At 44.0% G+C, this 20,850-nt stretch overlaps 1 protein-coding gene across 1 annotated transcript in view; it reads left to right on the forward strand.

The window, feature by feature from the left end:
- LOC144763410 (solute carrier family 22 member 2-like) overlaps positions 1–20,850 on the forward strand; it is a 592,130-nt gene that overhangs the window by 227,232 nt on the left and 344,048 nt on the right. The window contains exons 2-5 of the mRNA XM_078648982.1: positions 4,822–4,925; positions 7,626–7,780; positions 8,038–8,206; positions 16,931–17,045. Of these exons, the coding sequence (XP_078505108.1) occupies positions 4,822–4,925; positions 7,626–7,780; positions 8,038–8,206; positions 16,931–17,045 (543 nt within the window). The remainder of the gene's footprint in view (positions 1–4,821; positions 4,926–7,625; positions 7,781–8,037; positions 8,207–16,930; positions 17,046–20,850) is intronic.

Raw genomic sequence — 20,850 nt, forward strand, 5'->3', positions numbered from 1 at the left:
CTGGGAACAACTTTGTTGGTTATTATTGGATTTGGTTGCGACTGCAAGTTTAAGTTTTTAGGCTGGGAGGGATTAACTGGTGGTATTTGAGGCCTACTGCTCACAATGCTAGGTACTACATCAGTTTTACTGGTATTCTGCTGATTTTTGCCTTGTAGAACCGATATCTCCCTGACTTCCTCTGGTTGGGCCCTCAGACCAGCCCTAGCCCTTTGTTGGGGGGAGACCAAGTCTCCAAGCCTGTCCACTTCTTTGACCAGGGTATCTATTCTGGCCACCAAAGGTCTAAGTGCCTCCTCTAACTTTGTCTCCAGTTTAGACTCCAAGTTTTTAATAAGAGTTGTAAACTGTTCAATAGTAATGCTTAAGTTAGGGCTACCTCCTTATCCCCCGAAAACACAAAGGGGTTAGTACCTAGGCCCATATTAGATTTTGGACTAATAGCTCCTCCAGTTCTATTCTGCTTCCCCCCTTTTTTTGTCAGTATTTTCCTGCACAACCTTACCGGCCTTGTAGCAGGAGGAACCTCATCCCTCTCTTCAGTAGATATATCATGTTGCTCTATATGTTCTGAGTGTACCTCTGCCCTGACCACAGTGGGTATTGGGAGCTCTATACTAATTAGACTATCATTATTAGCTACCATCACAACATCCCCTGCAGCCTGCGGCTGGTCCGCCAAGCAAGGTATTGTGTTTCCTTTTCCTAGGGAGGCCCTACGTTCGCTGTTAATCTGGGAGACCTTTTTAACCATATAGTTATCAATAACATTTTGGCCAGTAACAGTTTTATCATTTCTGCATTTAGACATCCTGTATCTCTGAAGGGACAAAGGTCTGACTCTATATGGCAATAGTTACACACAAATAATAAAATACAAAAACGGCAAGTATTAAAACGTCTTACTTTGATGATTTGAAAGGATAAGATGGGGGTCAGGTCAATTAGACAGAGACCCTAGCCCAGTCCAGTCTCCTCAGGCCTCTGAGGGCCACAGAGGGCCCGCCCTTTGCCCGGGCTTAGCCCTGGGCGCTCCCGCGCGCGACTCGCGTGGCGAGAGGCGTTCCTCTCTTTTGTGGCGCCTCCGGGCGCAGAGGTGGCGTCAGGGACGCGACACAACCGCCGGGGCACCTGGGAGGTGTAGTTTACTGGCCCCCCGGTGGCTGTAGGCAAAGTTGCGTGGTTGCGCGTCGGCCGTTCCCCTCATGGCGTTTCCCTGGTGTGGCAGGAAGATTCTGCAGCCGTTCCCCTCACGGCAGGTAAGAAAAATGCTTTCCCGCGTCTCACAGAGCCCTCGGCGCTCCTCTCTTTTGTGGCGCCTCCGGGCGCAGAGGTGGCGTCAGGGACGCGACACAACCGCCGGGGCACCTGGGAGGTGTAGTTTACTGGCCCCCCGGTGGCTGTAGGCAGAGTTGCGTGGTTGCGCGTCGGCCGTTCCCCTCACGGCGTTTCCCTGGTGTGGCAGGAAGATTCTGCAGCCGTTCCCCTCACGGCAGGTAAGAAAAATGCTTTCCCGCGTCCCACAGAGTGCTCGGCGCTCCTCTCTTTTGTGGCGCCTCCGGGCGCAGAGGTGGCGTCAGGGACACGACACAATCGCCGGGGCACCTGGGAGGTGTAGTTTACTGGCCCCCCGGTGGCTGTAGGCAGAGTTGCGTGGTTGCGCGTCGGCCGTTCCCCTCACGGCGTTTCCCTGGTGTGGCAGGAAGATTCTGCAGCCGTTCCCCTCACGGCAGGTAAGAAAAATGCTTTCCCGCGTCCCACAGAGCGCTCGGCGCTCCTCTCTTTTGTGGCGCCTCCGGGCGCAGAGGTGGCATCAGGGACGCGACACAACCGCCGGGGCACCTGGGAGGTGTAGTTTACTGGCCCCCCGGTGGCTGTAGGCAGAGTTGCATGGTTGCGCGTCGGCCGTTCCCCTCACGGCGTTTCCCTGGTGTGGCAGGAAGATTCTGCAGCCGTTCCCCTCACGGCAGGTAAGAAAAATGCTTTCCCGCGTCCCACAGAGCGCTCGGCGCTCCTCTCTTTTGTGGCGCCTCCGGGCGCAGAGGTGGCCTCAGGGAGGCGACACAACCGCCGGGGCACCTGTGAGGTGTAGTTTACTGGCCCCCCGGTGGCTGTAGGCAGAGTTGCGTGGTTGCGCGTCGGCCGTTCCCCTCACGGCGTTTCCCTGGTGTGGCAGGAAGATTCTGCAGCCGTTCCCCTCACGGCAGGTAAGAAAAATGCTTTCCCGCGTCCCACAGAGCGCTCGGCGTTCCTCTCTTTTGTGGTGCCTCCGGGCGCAGAGGTGGCGTCAGGGACGCGACACAACCGCCGGGGCACCTGGGAGGTGTAGTTTACTGGCCCCCCGGTGGCTGTAGGCAGAGTTGCCTGGTTGCGCGTCGGCCGTTCCCCTCACGGCGTTTCCCTGGTGTGGCAGGAAGATTCTGCAGCCGTTCCCCTCACGGCAGGTAACTAACTAACAGAAAGAGGGAGAATAAAGGTCAGAAAAGAAAAGAAAGAGGCAAAATAAATGTGAGAAATTAGCAGAAAGAGGCAAAATAAAGGGCAGCAACAAGCAGAAAGAGCAATAAAAAGGTGAGGAACAAGCAGAAAGAGGCTAAATAATGCTCAGAAATGAGCAGAAAGAGGCAGAATAAGGGTCAGACATAAGCAATGTGTGTGAGTAACTCAAAGTGAGCCATTTACACATTGAGCCATACAGCACTCACACACCTACTTACTTCTTACTGTTAGTTTCTCACCTTTACTCTGCCTCTTGCTGCTTGTTTCTGACCTCTATTTTGCCTCTTCATGCTCGTTTCTCACCTCTATTTTGCCTCTTTCTTCTCGTTTCTCACCATTATTTGTCTCCTTCTGCTGGTTGCTTACCTTTACTCTGCCTCTTTCTGCTCATTTCTTACCTTTGTTCCGCCTGTTGCTGGTTGTTTCTGACCACTATTTTGCATCTTTCTGCTTGTTTCTCACCTTTATTCAGCCTTTTTCTGCTCTTTTCTCACCTTAATCTTGCAGGTTTCTGTTAGTCGCTGACCTTTATTCTGCTTCTTTCCGCTCATTTCTGATCTTTATTCTGCCTCTTTCAGCTCGGGTCCCACTTGCTGCTTGTTTCTGACCTTAATTCGGCCTTAATTCGGCCTGATTCTGCTTGTTTCTCACCTTTATTTTGCCTCTTGCTGCTCTTTCCCCTCAGGACTGCAGGGGAGCCTCAATGCCTCAGCAGGCACTGCAGGTTCTGTGCCTCCTGCAAGAGCCGACATTGCTGCTGCATGAAGGGAGCTGTTGAAAAGCAGTCTCCATTGTGCAGGAGGAATCCTTTCTTGTGTCTCCCTGCCCGCTTGACAGTGGGCAGGTAAACTGATGAAACCTCAGCCTCCAGCAAACAAGAGCATTTTGTCAGCTCTTGCTTGCTGGAAGCGGAGAGTTTGCTCTGACTTGATGAAGGTCATGTTAACTTCCGGTAGCTCTTTTTTAAACTACCATGTCCCAAGAAGTGATCATTGTTATATGGATTAAGTGTTTTTCTTTTTTTCGTCTAAATTCAAACAAAGATACCCTAGCCTGTAGCGGGGGAATAAGAGAAAGCATAAAAAATATAGTTCTGGTTTCTTTTTAGGTATTGATGAACTCGGATGTGGGGGGTCTATGAATGATCTTTTCCCTATTTGCTGCTCATAGAAGCCCTGTGCATCCTCCAGCTTTGGTGATGATAGGCCATTCAAAGCTAGCATTAAATGTCACCTTGTATTAATAATGTTATAATCACTTCCTTAAAGTCAATTTTTGTGGCTCCTTCAGGGCCCAACATCACACGTCACTTCCTATAATGGGGAGAGGTGTGGCACATCGGCCAGCGCGGCTGACTTCGGAGCGTGGGACTCACGGTTCAATCCCCAGCACCAGAGGCAGAGCAGCTCAGCATCATGTGGTAATGGCTCAATCTCCTCGACAGCCCCAGCGCCTTAAGACCCTTATGGGTGATTAGTTCACGCTTTACAACTACCGGGTTATTATTATTATATGATGTCACCATGCCTATATGTCATGTGATGCCACACCCTGTTAAAGGGCAGGTAATGTCACTTCCGCTACCCCAGGCATTTTGGTGAATTAACATCCATGGGTGGTAGTGGCAAACTGCATACTTTAATGTGAGAAGGGTCAGGCAGAAAAATGATACAGTGATCAAGGTCTTATTTACAGTTTATTGGATGCCAGACATCCACCAAAAGGTGGTGGATGTCCAGGCCTCCCTCTCTAGAGTATATAGGGCCTCTTTGCACTTTAAATGGACATCCACTGCTTTTTTAGTGGATATCCACATCCACCAAGCTCTAAACAAAGCCCTGAGTAAGGAAAGAGAGAGCCTGACACTATCACCTTCATTAGGATGTTGGTGGAAACTATACACAACAGCTACTGAACTTGTATTGCACACTCACCAAATCATCATCTGTTTTATCAGTAGTTGAAATAGTAACACAACATGGTATGTGATATTACCGTTTCATCTCAAGTTAGTTTCAGAGATGTCTTCAACAGCTGTGATAATGCGTTTCTGTTGGCTATTCCTTGAATCACTAGGCGTAGGTCTAAATACAGCAGTATGGGCTACCAGTAATTATATTACTAAATCAACTATTTCTACCTGTATTTACTTGGTTGGTTCTATTTCTGGATGTAGGTAGGCTACCTGTGTCATGTAATTTATTACAGTAGTTTTGGAAAAAACATAATTTTATATTTAATCAAAAGACAATTGCTTCCCCAATGTTCCATGTGCATGGCGTGCACGCCTTATATTGTTGTAATTGTTGTCTGCATCCACAGTTTGACCTTGTGTGTGGCGACGCCTGGAAGTTGGACCTCCTTCAGTCATGTGTGAATCTTGGATTTTTTATTGGCTCTTTATGCATAGGATATATAGCAGACAGGTATGTATAACATTTATCATGTCTCTTCCGATGTATCTTATTTCCATTTCTATTAGAAGAACGGTAACATTAAATGAAGTTCCAAGTCCGCTTCCCTTTCTCAAGAAGAAGGAATTGTGGGGGTTATTTCTTCCATGTTACCTGCACTTTACTTGCAAAACCTAGAGTGTCTCCCTGTTTTGTGTTAGTCTATAATGTTTTGTTTGTGGCTGCTTCAATGGCTTCAGTGCTGGTAGATTCATTAAATGAAGTATTGCCACAGGCAGAATATAATGAATAAAAAGCAATGTCTAAGTCTTTAGCAGATATTTTGCTTTAGGGGCAGACCTGGGCTGCTTTGTGTAGGCTTCAAACCATCAGTGATAGTACAGAGACACTAACAAATGATGAAACGTGGATGATATTGAGCCTCAAAGATACAATCAGGTGAATCTGGTGAACGTAACCACCTACATTTGCCAAAGGCTAGCAACGGAAACATTTTGGGCATGACAAGGACATTTTTCCTTTGAAATTTAAGGATGTGATGCACCAACTATGCAACAGGCTAGATCAGGCAGCCACCGTCCACAAGGCCAAACTGATCTATTATGAGGAAAAATCCTAATACATCCCTGGTAGAGAAGCTGGAACCCAAAGCACCTTTCTTTCTTTAAAACGTAAATCCACGTCTTCTCGGTCAAATGCCTACTCTACACCAAACAAAAGAAGGCATAGTTTGCACACTAAGCCTGTCCTCAAGGGCACCTCAGATGCGTGCAGCGCTTCTTTTGGTGGAAGTGTCCTAAAGTTTTAAACCCAAAAACCCATGGAATTTACAGTGCTAAACTCTAGGGGCCTCATTTAGCATCACTTTTGTGCAACCGGAATGTCACTTTTCTGACGTTCCGGCGGTGCAATGTGCAGCAGCATATTTACCAGGCCACATAAAACTACTTTAAGTGGCTATTGATGTGTCCCTTTCACGCAGGACACTGCTTGAAAGGGGCGTTCCATGAGTGTTGCTGTGGGTGTTCCCTCGTGACACCCATGGAACCTAAAACATTCCCATATTTACGAGACATCATAAACCTAGGAATGCGTCAGGATCTAAGGCCACCCCAGGTGTGCCATTAGGGAGGAGCAACAAGCAGAAATGTTTTGATTCCTCCTTTTTTTTCCTTTTTGGATGTGTGCTGTAGAACCTTGTTTTTTCCTTTTTGGATGTAGAAAGAGGAAATCGCCTAAATGTAATTATTTTCTGCAGGAAGGTGTCCCTTCCTGCACAAAATCAATCAGCCCGCAATGCAGGCACACTTGCACCATGGTGCAAGGGTGCCTGCGTTTGGGGATGGCAGCTCATTGTGCGCTGGCTAAGGGGAAAAAGACAGGAATGCACTGTATTTTATAGATACGCCACATTCCTGCCCGTTTGTTTTGACGTAGGGCAGCCCAACAAGATTCCTTGCGTCACTGCCCTGCGCCAAAATCTCAAAAAGGAGGCCATTAGAATTTTTACTTTCCATTGGACCCTCATTGACTTAGATATTACTGTGATTAGCATCGGGCCCATTCAGCTGGGCAGATCCTGTTTCTCTAGAATTATGTTATAGATTTAAGTGCACATATTTCCTACATGTTTATATTTAACTGCACATCTTTCCAACACGTTTTATAGAACGGAAAAGTCCTGATTACCCGGAGCTTCCCTGCCTTCAAAATTTTGATACTATGTTTTACTACTTCTACTTTTTGAATGTGGTTAGGAGCTCTTTCACCTTTGAAGATGTGTGACCTTGTATGAACCATGGATATCGATGGTCTGTTTCTGAACTTGACAGGTGAGGGCACTAAAGCATGAAAAACTGTACAGATAAAATCCTGCTGTCTTGTTATAAAACTATGTATTTTGGGTAACTTCCTCAAAGGTAAAATTAGGAAGAAATGGAACAGCACAGGAATGGGCAATACAAATTGCATCACAAAATATGACATCAAATATTACATAAAAAAATGTATTATCTATTAGAGATGTCTTGAAAAAAGATGACCGTAAGCAAATCAAGATATAGCATTTCATTAAAAAAGACTTAGGTCCTGATTACGAGTTTGGCAGAGTGGGAGCGGGCCGCCACGCCACTGCTCCGCTTACACACCGCCAAACCTCACCTCCCGCCTCCCACCAGATTACGAGTCATCTCGTGATCTGGCGGGTTCTCTTTTGGCATTCCCACAGTGGTGACTATTAAAAAGCACTGCAATAGGAGCGCCAAAGCCCGTCCCTGCAAGGCATATACTTTGCAGTCTATGTCGTGCAGGAAAGGGGTGCATGCACACAGGGGGGCACCCCATGTGCCCCCTGGATGCACCCCCATTCACAGGGGCACCAGGTGGGCCTTTAGGGCCCCCTTACTTTCTTGACTGCTACACTTTTCATGGCAGGATCACTGCCCTGAATAGTGTGGCGGTCAGAAAAGTCACTATCTGCTTGGCGGTGCCGCAGCGGCACCATCAGCATACTGCTGACCCAGACTGCTGCGCCAACGCCGAGGGATTACGGGATGGACTGCCGAAGTTGGAATACAACAGCAGTCGGACCGCTGGTGCGGCGGTATCCGCCAAGCCACCTTGGGTTTGGCGGTCCAACTGGTAACTAGGCCCTAAATGTGTGGTTTTCAGACATTCTGCTGTTTTAGTTTGTGTTGTTTCTTCTTTATGCAGATTTGGACGAAAACCATGTCTTCTCATTACTATCCTGATAAACGCAGTATTTGGAATACTCATGGCAGTTGCTCCATATTACACATTGGTTGTGATATTTCGCACAATACAAGGATTGGTCAGCAAGGGATGCTGGCTATCGGGCTATATTCTGAGTAAGAATGGTGTTGTTTTTAATTTTTAAGTGGGTAATGAATTATTAAAACATAGTGCATGCCAATATATATTAGTAAATGGCATCTTTAGGAGAAGGTTTCTGAAAAGCAGTCAACTTATCTCCAACTAGTCTTGGGCTAGAGCATATTGTGGACAAGGCTAAAATTACAAACTCATTGCTGAACTTGATTTAAATACCCAGTTGATATATTCCCATAAATCCGGAGATGTGTTAATTTTAAATCTTTTATTTCAGTTGCAGAATTTGTTGGTTTGAACCAGAGGAAGATTGTCGGCATTGTTTACCAAATGGCCTTCACTGTTGGACTAGTAATACTCTCTGGAATGGCATACCTGATTCCACACTGGCGATACTTGCAGATCGCTGTCACGATCCCCAATTTCTTCTTCCTGCTCTATTATTGGTAATGCACTTTACAATTTAATACTGTATAATTTGATCTGCTCAAATTATTTGTAAAACCAATTTCAATGAAGCCTGACAACAGATGTAGGGCACTATCACACTTGTATCACAAGAACTGCTATAGGCTATGGTGCATACAAAACATTAGAACAATATATATTGATAGGAAGCACTAGATTTGATCCTATGAAAAGTAGCCATACTTGACAAAGTGTTTTGTTTCAAATGAGCTATCAGTTCAAGAACAACTGAAGGAAATATAATCATGTTGTTGGATTTGTGGTGCAACAGTTATCACAGTAAACGCAGAATTCAGAGACCCTGAGAAGGAAGTTTTGGCCCAAGCACAAAAGTTCTAAGAAGGAGAAAAGGGTCTTTAAGAGCGATGAGCAGAGCAGAAGGGGTGATGCTGATATCAGCAGGCGTGATTTCAAGTGTGTCTAGTGGAAGTTATCTTAATGCCTTGAGACCTTGAGAGGATATTTCGAGTCTGCTGAATTCTGATGGTGTTAAATTTGCTAGCTTTATCAAAGCGTTGTTAATGCATGGGCAAAGTGGTAAAATGCCTAGGGCCTCAACCTTCCAATGAACGCCCCGACTTACCCCCCCCCACCCGATTAAAGCATCTCTCTTTCCTTTTCACACCTAACTCTTTCACTGTTTTATTCTCTCTCTGTCAAACACTCCAGCTTTGAATCTGTTTCACTTGCCACTCTCTACCTTTATCAACCTCTTTTTCTCTGCTCGCCAATCACTCTATAATCACTCTCTCCCTACACAGGTTCACAATTCTTTACTTTCCTATCTACTTCTCTGTCTGTCTAGCTCTAATGTTGCTTTCCTTCGTCTACCTTGCATCTCTTTCCACTTCTCGTTCCATCCCATTTTTCTCAGTTTCACCTCTATAACTCTTTTTCAATCTCTGAAATGCTGTACTGCATCTCTAGCTACCTCAAAAATTGCTATAAAATCAATCCATTTCTTAATCTGCCCTTCACTCTGACTACTGCTATGCCATGCCAATGTACCACCCGCTGCCTTGCGGTGCCTCATCCTGGTGTTTCATGTCTCTCCCCTTATTTTATCTAATTTCTTCTATATTGCCCTCTCCTTTCTGTCTCTCGCCATATCTCTACATTTCTATTCATCTACCTGCCCTTCCTCTTTTAAATCTGTTTTCCTCAGCTCTTTTTCAAATAAGTCTATTTCTACCCCACCACCATACCTCTCTCTCTCTCTCGTGAACTAACATCTTTCTCTACATCTCTTTTTTTGTTTAAATATCTTTATTGGTATTTTCTGATTTTATCATCTCTTATATCACAATACCGTACAGGATATCCAAAAATAAGTTTCATACACGTATGATACAAATAAAGAATATTATACATTTCAACAGCATGCTATTATTGCTAGGTTACTATCCTTAGTTACATACACATGTTCCATAGAGGAATATTTGCTCTTGGATGTCTGTGTATCTTTCTCTACCTCTCTTGGTGCTTAGGTCTATATCTCTACTTCTCTAGTGCCTCTCAGTCCCTCACCTCTGCTTCTCTCCGCACCTCACTGTGCTGTTCCATCTCACTTCGTTGTTATCCCCTCAAATTCTCCACGCCACTAGCCTCATATTTCAGTCTATCTGACAACCACTTAGCAATAGATGGATCCATGCAGAATCCCACCAAACTCCTAGAAAATTCTGATTATTTACTTTCCAGCGTCCACTGCCCTCTATGTCCCTATTGTTTTCCCTGGAACGCTTTTTCACCATCTCCCTTCAACGTGAACTTCAGAGTGTTATTTGATTTCATCCTGCAGGTAAAGATGCTTCTATGCTCCATTGCCACACCAATCAGGTGTTATATGTTGAAGATCACACAAATGTGCTGCCAAATTCCCTTTCAAACAATCAAATTCTACACCAATGCCACATTAATGAGCAAATCACATATTATTTATTTCATTGTAAGACATATTAGGAAAGCCTTAAAGAGTTCTAGTTGGCTTCCCAAAGTTCTCTTTCTCCCCCACAGGTAAATAAATTAACTTTGCTACTCAAACCATATTTAACATCCCCAGACACACTCCCCTCTTCTTATCAACACCAAGCAGAAGTCCTTAAACTAGTCTAGGAATCTTCCAGGAAAACATATTTGTTTACAGATTTGAAAGCAAATTGGCGCATTTTAATAATGAGAGGGAGATAAACCACTAGACAGCACCAGATGTTAACCATATGTTTTAACCTGTGAAACCGGTCCTCTCCTATGAAGTGTCCCACTTCAACTTGATGACCTACTCCGAGCAAAAAGGTCTGATAAACCTGTCCTGAAGCTGTATTAATTAGGCATTAGCTTTCCAAAAAATGTATGACAGAGCTTTATAATGACATTCAAATGACAACATACACAGACACCTTAGGAAAACAATCACTGTACACACATACACCGACTTTTGAATGCAGTCAAATGTTCATGTTCAACCTGTTGTGTGAGAAAAAGATCTCCTCCATATAGTCAGAAAATACTCAGGTAAAGAAGTTTCCCTCTTATGATGTTTTACTTGTGTCCCATATGACTATACAAAGCCATGCACTTTGTCATTAAATACCACACAAACTAAAATGTCAATTCTCAAATATCTATTTCCTAGATGTAGTCTGTGATGGAATCTCTCGAGGCTTCCCTAGGACAACTCTAAACTTATTTTCTAACATTTATGGGAACCCCATTTCAGAGATGTATTTCTTAGAAATAGGGAAGCCTCAATCAATAGACAGCATCAGCTTTTGAGGCCTCCAGAGACGGGTAGCAGGTGAAGATGTAAGGAGGGGGGTTATAGTGAATTGCGTTTAGAGGAAGCAAGTGAAGCATTCTTTGGACATAAAGTACCATATACTTTAATGTTAATTATTTTTTATTTTTTGGGAAATATATTCGAACAGTGAAAACACATACAATGTGCTTTCAGTTGGTGGGAGTGATCCAGTGTGCAAAGCGAACTATGAATAAATAACTGTGCATCTGGGTACATATAGGGACACCAACCTAGTTGTTGATGATTCTGACACTCGTCTGCGCAGAGTGAAATGAAGCTAATTCTTTCTCATTAATCCAAAGGCATGTCAGGTGAAGAGATAATGATCGGGGTGTTTTGGTCCTTGTCCAGAGTTCAGGAACCTGTCAACGTCAAAGGATATTTTAGTATTAATCTCTAAATGGAACAACACATAATAACAAACCAATAAAAAGTAACAAACGATCAAGTAACTCAATTTAAATGAAGGTGTGTCACAGAAATATTGAAACATGAAATGTAGATGGACTAGTTAAAGCTCCAGCACGCAACACTGGATATTCAGGTACCTGGCTTGATCTCTCATCATGTTTACTCATAAGTTGCCATAGATTTGCGAGACAACTCATATATGTAGTTCCTTATCACTGTATAACACTAAATCCCTCATTATTAGATCAAGCATGTTATAATCGGATTTAACATCCCCTGGTTTCATACATAACAAGTCACATCAGGTTTTACCTGCTAGTATGCTACATTCCAGTGCATCCTTGGAATGGCTTTGCATCAGATGCACCACTCGAGTGAGTAAAATGGGATTCAGCCCCTGTTGGCCTTCTTACATCTTCCTGAAGACATCACATAGCTTCCCGGTATAGAAAGGGGTAGGGGGATTATGGTGACAAACCGGAAGTCATAATTGTAACATGGAGTTTGGGTTCCACCTATGATAGAGGGAGGGAGTGGGGCAGACACACCCATACGTGTGGCCGCACAAACATGCAAACGTATATATTATTAAAATCATGACACATACCTTTATACACCTGCAGACAAAAACACAGGCACATGCGGACACTTGCACACACACACCACGCGTATGAATGACATTCACAATTTCACCTGCTCCTTTGATCCGCACTGATATTATTCATAAACACTGGTCACAACAAACAAAACAATCAAATAGTTTAAAAGAAAATGCAAATAAACATAAAAGTACAGACATGAGAACAAAGTAACCATGAGAGACAGGAAAGGAAAAAGTCATCATAATTGGAAAATTTAAACATTTGAAGATGCAACTGAAAACTAGAATTAGTTTCAAGGCTTTTTCATAATAAACAAGAGGGAGGAAGGAAGGTTTCTTTGAACGGCAGATACAGGCAGACTCGATGTTCATGTACGGAAATTCTGATTTGTCGCAGCCTGATAAATGAGGTGGATACGCAATATGCTGGCTGACAAGATGGACATTAAAATATATCTAATGTTACTATTAATAGGTAAAATAACATAAGAACAAAGACTTAGAAAAAAACATCCTTTATCTGTAGATGGAGGGAAAAGCTACATATGGTCTTGAAATATTGAGGACATTTTTTTAAACAGCTGAATGGGAAAAACCTTTAGTTTGAAAACCAATTGTGAGATGGACTTAGAAAATTACTCAATTTGAAGAATTGCATTGATCAGATGTAAATGTCAACTTTTTTGAAAGATGTAAAGGCTTGTTTAGTAAACATTAAGTATGGTGTGTAATGTATTCTTGCCATAGGTGTCTACCTTGGATCTGAGTTGAACGCGAGTGGTTTAGAGCATGTTCATTTTCAGTGTGTCACCAACTATCTAATAAGAGAGAGATACAGAGGGGTGGGGAGAGAGACAGCGAGAGTGGGAAAGATAAGCAACAAAGAGAGGGGTAGCGAGTGAGAAAGAGATTTCGAGAAAGTGAGAAGCAGAGAAATACGGGGGGTTGGTAGGTTGTGGAAGATGTGAAGAAAAATGCGAGAGTAAACACTCTCGCTTAACAGCCTGTGAGGGTGTAGTCAGCTTATGTGCTTCATGCCTTGAAGCACGTGACAGAGGAGTTTGGAGGTGGTTTGAAAGAGTTAAGAGTAGTTGTCTTACCCAACTTCTGTGGGAAAATTATGTGGCGCCACGTTTTGCAGTTTTCTGTTACTCCACTCCCATGAGAAGGGAATTTGTAGCTTACTTGTAAAGGTGGCTCACCTCAGAACCTGTCGAACTGATTTAGAGATGAGACAGCTGTGATGGGAGTGAGGACCTATGAACTTGTTGCATTACTGTCGCAGACGCTGCAATGTGTGGCCTCAGAAGTGTGAAAGGACCATATGATATGAGCCACTCTCTGCTGGGGAAACTATTGATGTTGTCATTCACATGGCAGTGTGCAGTAGGACCAGGGTCCAGAAGTGTAAGGTTTGCCTTAATCTGTATTACACTGGGAGGGTACAGATTTTATTATTGTTGACGATTTAAGTGACAATACCTTATTTTATTCGTAAACACAGTGTTGCTTTAGCGGGGATTATGAGTGGGCCTATTTTAATTAATTGCCCTCCTCTAAGGATTCCAAGTGGAGACACTATTTGGCATATTTACAAGCCCCTATAACGTCACTTTTCACGACATTGTGGTGGCGATATGGGCTTTGCCTTATTTACAAGGCATCATTAAGCCACTTAACGTGGCTCAACGCTTCCTTGTAAATAAGGCACCCTTTCACGCTATACTTAGCGTGAAAGGGACGGGCACGATGGATGTACCAGTGGGTGTTCCACCACAAAACCCGTAGATTTTGATACAGCCCCATATTTACACGGGTGGCGTAAATATGGGGCAGCGCCAGAATTAAGACCAGTGAAAAACAGGTCTAACCCTGGCGCAACGAGGAGAACTGTTCAATTTCTTTGTGTTTTTGCTGTTTCTATGTGTGCTGCGTTGTGCAGCACAGATGGAAACAGTAAAACGCCCTTGAATGTTTATGTGCAGGAAGATGTCCCTTCCTGCACATAAACAATCTTCCCCTGCAATGCAGACACCCTTGCACTATGGTGCAAGTGTGCCTGCATTGGCGCTAGGCAGCTACATTTAGCACTAGTGCAGGGGGAAACACAGAGCTGCACCATATTATATGGCACAGTCCTGTGTTTCAGAAGTGGCGGAGCGCAGTGTTAAGCCAAGAAGGCTAGGGCTGCGCTCCATCACCTCTATTGTACATCTGCCCCAATGTGCTAAATGTTTATGTAAGTCAAGTAGACAGCTATAAATTGGTATACATCAATACACCCACCACATATATTGCAAGTTATCCTATGCTGATAATACACAAAGGACTGACTGCTGTATGTCAGAGGTGGAATAAGTAATACTGCACGTGTGATAGGTACAGCACCGTAGTCGAAATCGGTGAGCTACATATCTGATAGTGTTTACTGAGAAGTTGTTGCCTGAGGTGGTGTGAGCTGGAATTAGCCATTCTAAGAGGCAGCCATATGGTTGGTCTGGCATCCAGTGGGATACAGTGATTTTGAATTATAGTGGCTAATGAGGGAAACTCATTTTTTTGATAGTACCAAGTTCGGTGCGGGAGGGGAGGAGCTTTATCCAAGAGGTTCCCTGTCCTAAGGGGGGTAAGGCAGGGTTGCGTTTTGGCGCCAACACTGTTTTGCCTTTACGTTAACAACGTCCTGACCCACTTAAGTAAGGTCAGGGACAATGATGCCCCTTTTTTGGCGGGCAGAAGGGTGCCGGCTATCATGTTTGCCGACGACACCCTCTTGCTCTCCAAATCCCCAATGGGTATACAGCGGATCCTGGACGGATTTGGTCTTTTCTGTAGACAGTATGGTGTGGAGATCAATACAGGGAAGACCAAATTCATGATTTTTAACCCCCCCCCTAAGACAAGACCTAACCCCACACTGAGCTCAGTAACTTTGGAGAGGGTAAATACCTTCCAGTATTTGGGCGTATTGTTGCATGAGAATTTATCTTGGGATCCACAGATATCAAGCTCACGGTTAAGGCTGTCACAACTGTCCGGGGCAATTTTGAAAACCCATAGCCCCTGCAGTTGAAATGTACAAAACACAAGCCAAGTCGGCTGCACTATATGGCAGCGAGTTGTGGGGATTCAAAGCTGGAAAAGAGTTGTCTAGTTTTGAAAATAACTTCTTGAGACGCCTTTTAGCCCTTCCGCGTGGTACACCTTTGCTTCCTCTACGACTAGATACGGGTCTACCTCCCATATTGGAGGATCTTGAGTTAAAGCAATTTAGATTTTGGCATAGGCTTTGGTCTACTAATGAGCTCAAACATTATAGGCAAGATCTCCTCCATGTTATGAATTTAAATCACAATGGAAAAATTCCATGGTTATCCTCTGTAAAGCAGGAATTGTTTCGGTTGAGTCTCCAGGAGTTGTGGGAGGCTCCTGAATTGGGTTGCCAAAGGGTTTCCCGGAAAAGACTTGTAGAACTTCATAAGGAAAAAAGTCTTGCCTCCCTTATGCTTGCACCCCGCACTGGGATTTTAACTGAACGTTTCCTGGATTCCAAAAATTCTTATTACTTCGAAAGTTTTATGGACATCATCTTCCCGATTCTGGCAAGAAAGCTATTCATCCAATGGAGGTTTGGCACTTTACCTATTAAATCCTTCACGTGCAAGTGGGCCAATGGGGGGGATAAAATATGCCCCGTTTGTAGCAACTGTGAGGAGGAGGAATCTCATGTTCTCTTCTTTTGCCCAGCCTACGAGAGACCAAGGAAACATTGGCTAGTGCCTCTGTGTAGGAATCTGGGCGTAAGGAGCTATGTGAACTCGCTCAGAATACTGAAAACGGACTCCTCCCCTCATATTGTATTCGCAGTTGCTAAATTTTTAATGGCCATGTGGCACATTAGGAGCAAATTACTTAAAGTATGATTATCACAGGATTTATTGCCAATTTAACTCAAATGCCATTGAATTTTTTGACTAACTCTACGGGCAGTGGTTGTTCCTTTACATATCCTTTCCAAGTATGTCTTATGTCTTAAATTTATGGTTTATCTAAAAAGTTTCTATGCATGTTTTTATCTATTAAGCACGTCTTAATGTGATGTCATTTAAAATGTTTTTATGTATGTTTTTATGCATCTTTTATGGCCTAAATGGCCGAAATAAAGAATTTTTGGATTGGATTGGATAGTACCTAGTGAGTGAAGAAATAATTGTAAAGGATTGAAGAGAAACTAAGGAAATTGGTTAGTATCTCTCATTGCATGTGCTGCTGTGGGACATGTCCTCAGGAAGTGTCCTGTGTGATGGATGGTTTAAAATCGGCCTTCTTCCCACCAGGCAACAAGGTAGCACTTAGGGGGCCATTGATATTTAAAATCCCATTGGCCCTCTCCCCATCCATCGAGGCAGTGGAACCCTGCTCCCCGTTCGGAGTTCCTCAGCAGCACCAAAGGCCGCCTAGGAGGACCCTGGTGCACACACAACTGGGGCCTTTTTGTGGGGCAGCATTTGAAAGTCAGATGGGCGCCTTGAAGGGTGAGTGTTGGGGAACAATCAGCTTCTGTCCTCTTCAGAGGAGAGGCAGCGCACATAGAACTAGTACTATCAATTGATCTCATGTAGGAGGAAATTTCACATCTGTAGGGTGACAGGCTTCCCATTGCATAAGAGGCATGAAACATTTCCTGTGAAACTTAGCCCAGTCAGAGTTAATGCCAAATGGCCTTACATTGAAATAATTTTAATTTGCCAGTTTCTCTCAGTTCTCTTTATTCACTCCATTTCTGTTCTGTTTCAATTGTGCAGATTATATTTTTGTTGTAGAAGGTACATAGGAGAGAAATGCAACGGGATTCTTTCAGTACCTTTACAGTATTTGCTTCCATTTTAGGTGTGTGCCAGAGTCACCAAGATGGCTGATATCTCAAAACAGACATGATGAAGCCCATGCAATCATAGAGCATATTGCGAAGAAAAACAGGAGAAAGCTACCGCCTGACTTTGAGGTGGGTACTGGGTATTGCATCTGTATAGCAGTGTAGTCAAATTACAAAGAACATTATTGCCTTAGACCTACGTAATTTTCCACCCGAATATTGAGGCCTAACCTCTCAAGAACAAAAATATTGGGAAGGGAAGTATATATATAAGTATAGGTTTACTATATTTACCTTCACATATATGTACCATTAATATACATGTATATATCGACAAGGCATTTAGTTGTGGAGTTAAGAATAGTAAATCTATAGTTACCTATATGCATTTACCGTCACAAGATTTATTTCTCAATATTTTGGCCCGATGATATGTTTTGCTTCATATTTTGAGATACAATCACATACATTTTTTAAGGATTTAGGTTTGCAAGGATCGGTGTGATGCTCCAAAGTACTGCATTAATGTAGTGGCATAAAATCACTTCTTTAACGTTGAATCTTTCATAGATTCACATGCTTGAATCTTTCCCATCGTCACAGTGGGAGTCTCACAGTATTATTTAAAATATAGCAGTATGAAAGAAAAGTTCATGTAAAACCAATGCAAAGGGAACCAAATTTTGTTAACCTATTGACCTTCTTGTAAGGTCTAACTAAAAGTCAATGAACTGCCAGCCCTGAAACCACAATCCCCTGGAGAGCCACGATACCTCAGATTTCTACCGCACGTTGTGTGAGAAGGAGTCTCCCTGAGCTCTACTCAGCTTTTTCTCAGTTGAACTTTTGACCCTACCATTTCCACTTCAGAACTCTCTACAGAGAAGAGGTATTGTTGTTTCTTCATATTGGAAATGTTTTCTGAGGAATCCCACAAGGACTGTCTCTACTGCTTACATCCCGGCTGTGTTCCCAGGGATTTTAAACATTGCAGGACCTTTTCTGCGAAAACTATTAAAGACAGAGAGGCACGTTTGCTTCTGTGGCTACAGAAGAAGAAATCCAGATCAGAGTCTGATTCGAACATTGAAGAGGCTCATTCTACTCCAGAACGCAAAAGAAAGCTGGAGTCTGCTTCCAGTAAATCTGATACTAAGAAGCCTGAAGTCTCTAAGACCAAGGACATTTTTCCAGCCTCTCTGCAAGCACCTCTCTTAGGAAGTCTGCTTCATCTTCCTCAGTGCCACATTCTCCCCTTAAAACATCTGTGGGAAAAAAGACTCCGTCAACGACCTTTCGACGGCAACCCCGTTGACAAGGGCAGCAAGATCGTCGGCAGTCAGTCCCTCACTGATAGTATTATCAAGGGCAACACTGACGACAACAGCGTTGTCGACGTCAGGGATCACAACAGTTACTACGTCAATGGCCTCGTCGATGGCCGCTACGACAACGACCTCGTTGACAACAGTTTTCAAATTGCCAAAGATAAAACACTCGTCGACCACAATAACGATTAAAAGGAAGGCACCGTCGACGATCTCGTCGACGGAGTCAGAAAAGTTCTTCATGATGCCCGAATCTGGAAGGAGGTCATCTGAGTTGGTATCTTGGAGTAAAATCTCGCCACTTCCACCTTCTCATTTATCAGAAGTGCAGGAATCGGAGGAGGAAGGTCAGTTTGGGCCTGCTTATAGTCCATCTCACCTCAAGGTAAAATGCCAGGATACAGTTAATGAAGAAGAATATCAGGATAAGTCGGAGTATTTAGAGGCAGATTTCTCCATTGAACATACCCAACCTCCAAAATCACATAAATACGAATCCTTTCAGGAGAGTTATGATTTTGAGGAGGAAGAGGATAATCTTCCGCCGCCACAGGAAGATACCATTTCAGTGCCAATTTAATTGATCTCAGACCTAAGACACATGGTAAGCGACCATTACAAACAATTCTCGGAAGCTTATGCTCCAGCACCTACCACCCGAGTGTGCAGCAGGCTGCACCTTCTTCTGAGACTTCACAGCCGCCACTGGTTACACGGAAGGCACTACCTCCAAGAGTGATAGCCATCAGGGATGACTATATAGAGAGTGATGTGGAGGACCAACCAGAAGAGGGAGCGCTGACTCAATATGTGGTGCCTGTGGGAGATAAATGGGATGACTATGTGGCAACTTCCTCTCCTTCTCCCTCTCATTCCCCAGCGAACTCTCTGCCTGAAAACATTAGAGGGTTTCACAAACTGCTAGAGCAGGCCTTGAAGACGTTTGGCTTTCCTCTTTCCGTGAAACAGGCGGACTGTTTCCTATACGATTTTAAGGATTCCGCTAGAAAATCAATCCGGGCCATACCAATAGTGAACCCCATATGGGAGGAGGGGATAAAGATTATGAAAAGTCCGGCTTCAGTACCTGCGGCAGTTCCAAGAATGGAGAAAAAATATATGGCTCCGGAATCGTCCACAGCATGTCTAATCGGCCATCCAAGACCTGAATCGGTGGTCATGCAAGTAGCCCAGAGATGCTCAAGAAATCCTATGGCTACATGTTCTGATCCTCCTAATAAGGATGGTAGAAGACTGGATAGTACGGGAAAGCGTTTCATAGTAATGGCGGCCACGTCCATCAAGGCATCAAATACGTTAGCCATATTAGGTCGGTACAACCGACAAATGTGGTCCGATTTGGCATCTTTTGTAGACCATCTTCCAGTCAATAAGGAGGAAGAGGCGATGCAGATTTTACAAGAAGGGGCTAGGGCAGCTTTAGAGATCATAGATATAGCCATGGACATCTTTTCAGTAGCTTTCAGGCAGATGGCAGGAACAATCAATCGCTCTACGCATGCAGGGCTGACTTAAAGCTACATCTTTCCGTATGGAGATCCAAGCCAAGATTCTCGACATGCCCTTTGATGGCGAAAATATCTATTTGGGAAGCATATAGATGATGCGCTTCAAGGTATTAGGGCTGACACAGACACGGCACGCTCACTAGGAGGACTGCAACATCAGCGGTATCAGTCCTTTCGAGGTAGAGGTAGAAGAGGCCAATTCCAACAAAGGCCATCTTTTCAATCATATAGATACCAACCCTATCGACAACAGGGTTTCCGCCAATATGCAAGTCAGCAGCAATACTGATCACATAATGTGCCCTATCAACAACAAATGGCTGGAAGACCTGCGGCATGAGGAACGACACAGGACAGTGGTAGACATCAGTGACACTTTCCGAGCACCACCCACCTCGCTATGACGCAAACCTCATCAGAACCACTACATCTCTCAATATTACCATCAATGGTTAGCAATAACAGTAGACAAATGGGTGTTAGACATCATTCATCAGGGACACACCCTAGAGTTCATTAAAAAAATCCCTATACATCCTCCCAGTCCCAAGAAACATCATCTGACATTGCTAAAGGAGATCTCAGACCTTCTTTTGAAAGGAGCGTTCCTCAACAACAGCGAGGAAAAGGATTCTACTCCCATTTTTTCCTAATAAAGAAAAAACAAAGTACCAAATGGAGGCCGGTTTAAACAAATATATAAAGAAACAACTCTTCAGAATGCTATCGCTACAAGAAATTCTCCTAATGTTAAACAGAGGAGACTTCATGACATCATTAGATCTCTTGGACGCATACTTTCACATACCTATTCGCGTCAAACATCGACGTTACCTGAGGTTCGAAGAGGCGGGGTGCCACTATCAGTTCAAGGTATTGCCCTTTGGTCTCCGGTCAGCACCAAGGGTGTCCACAAAATGCATGGCATCAGTGGCGGCGTTTCTGAGACAGCAAGGACACCAGGTCTATCCTTATCTAGATGACTGGATAGTAAAAGGGCCAACATATCATTCAGCTCAAAACTCCTTAAGAGCTTGTCGTCGGCTATTCAAAACCCTAGGCCTAAGAGTCAATGTG

Source organism: Lissotriton helveticus, chromosome 6 (genome assembly GCF_964261635.1).
Source record: "Lissotriton helveticus chromosome 6, aLisHel1.1, whole genome shotgun sequence".
Taxonomy (NCBI): Eukaryota; Metazoa; Chordata; class Amphibia; order Caudata; family Salamandridae; genus Lissotriton; species Lissotriton helveticus.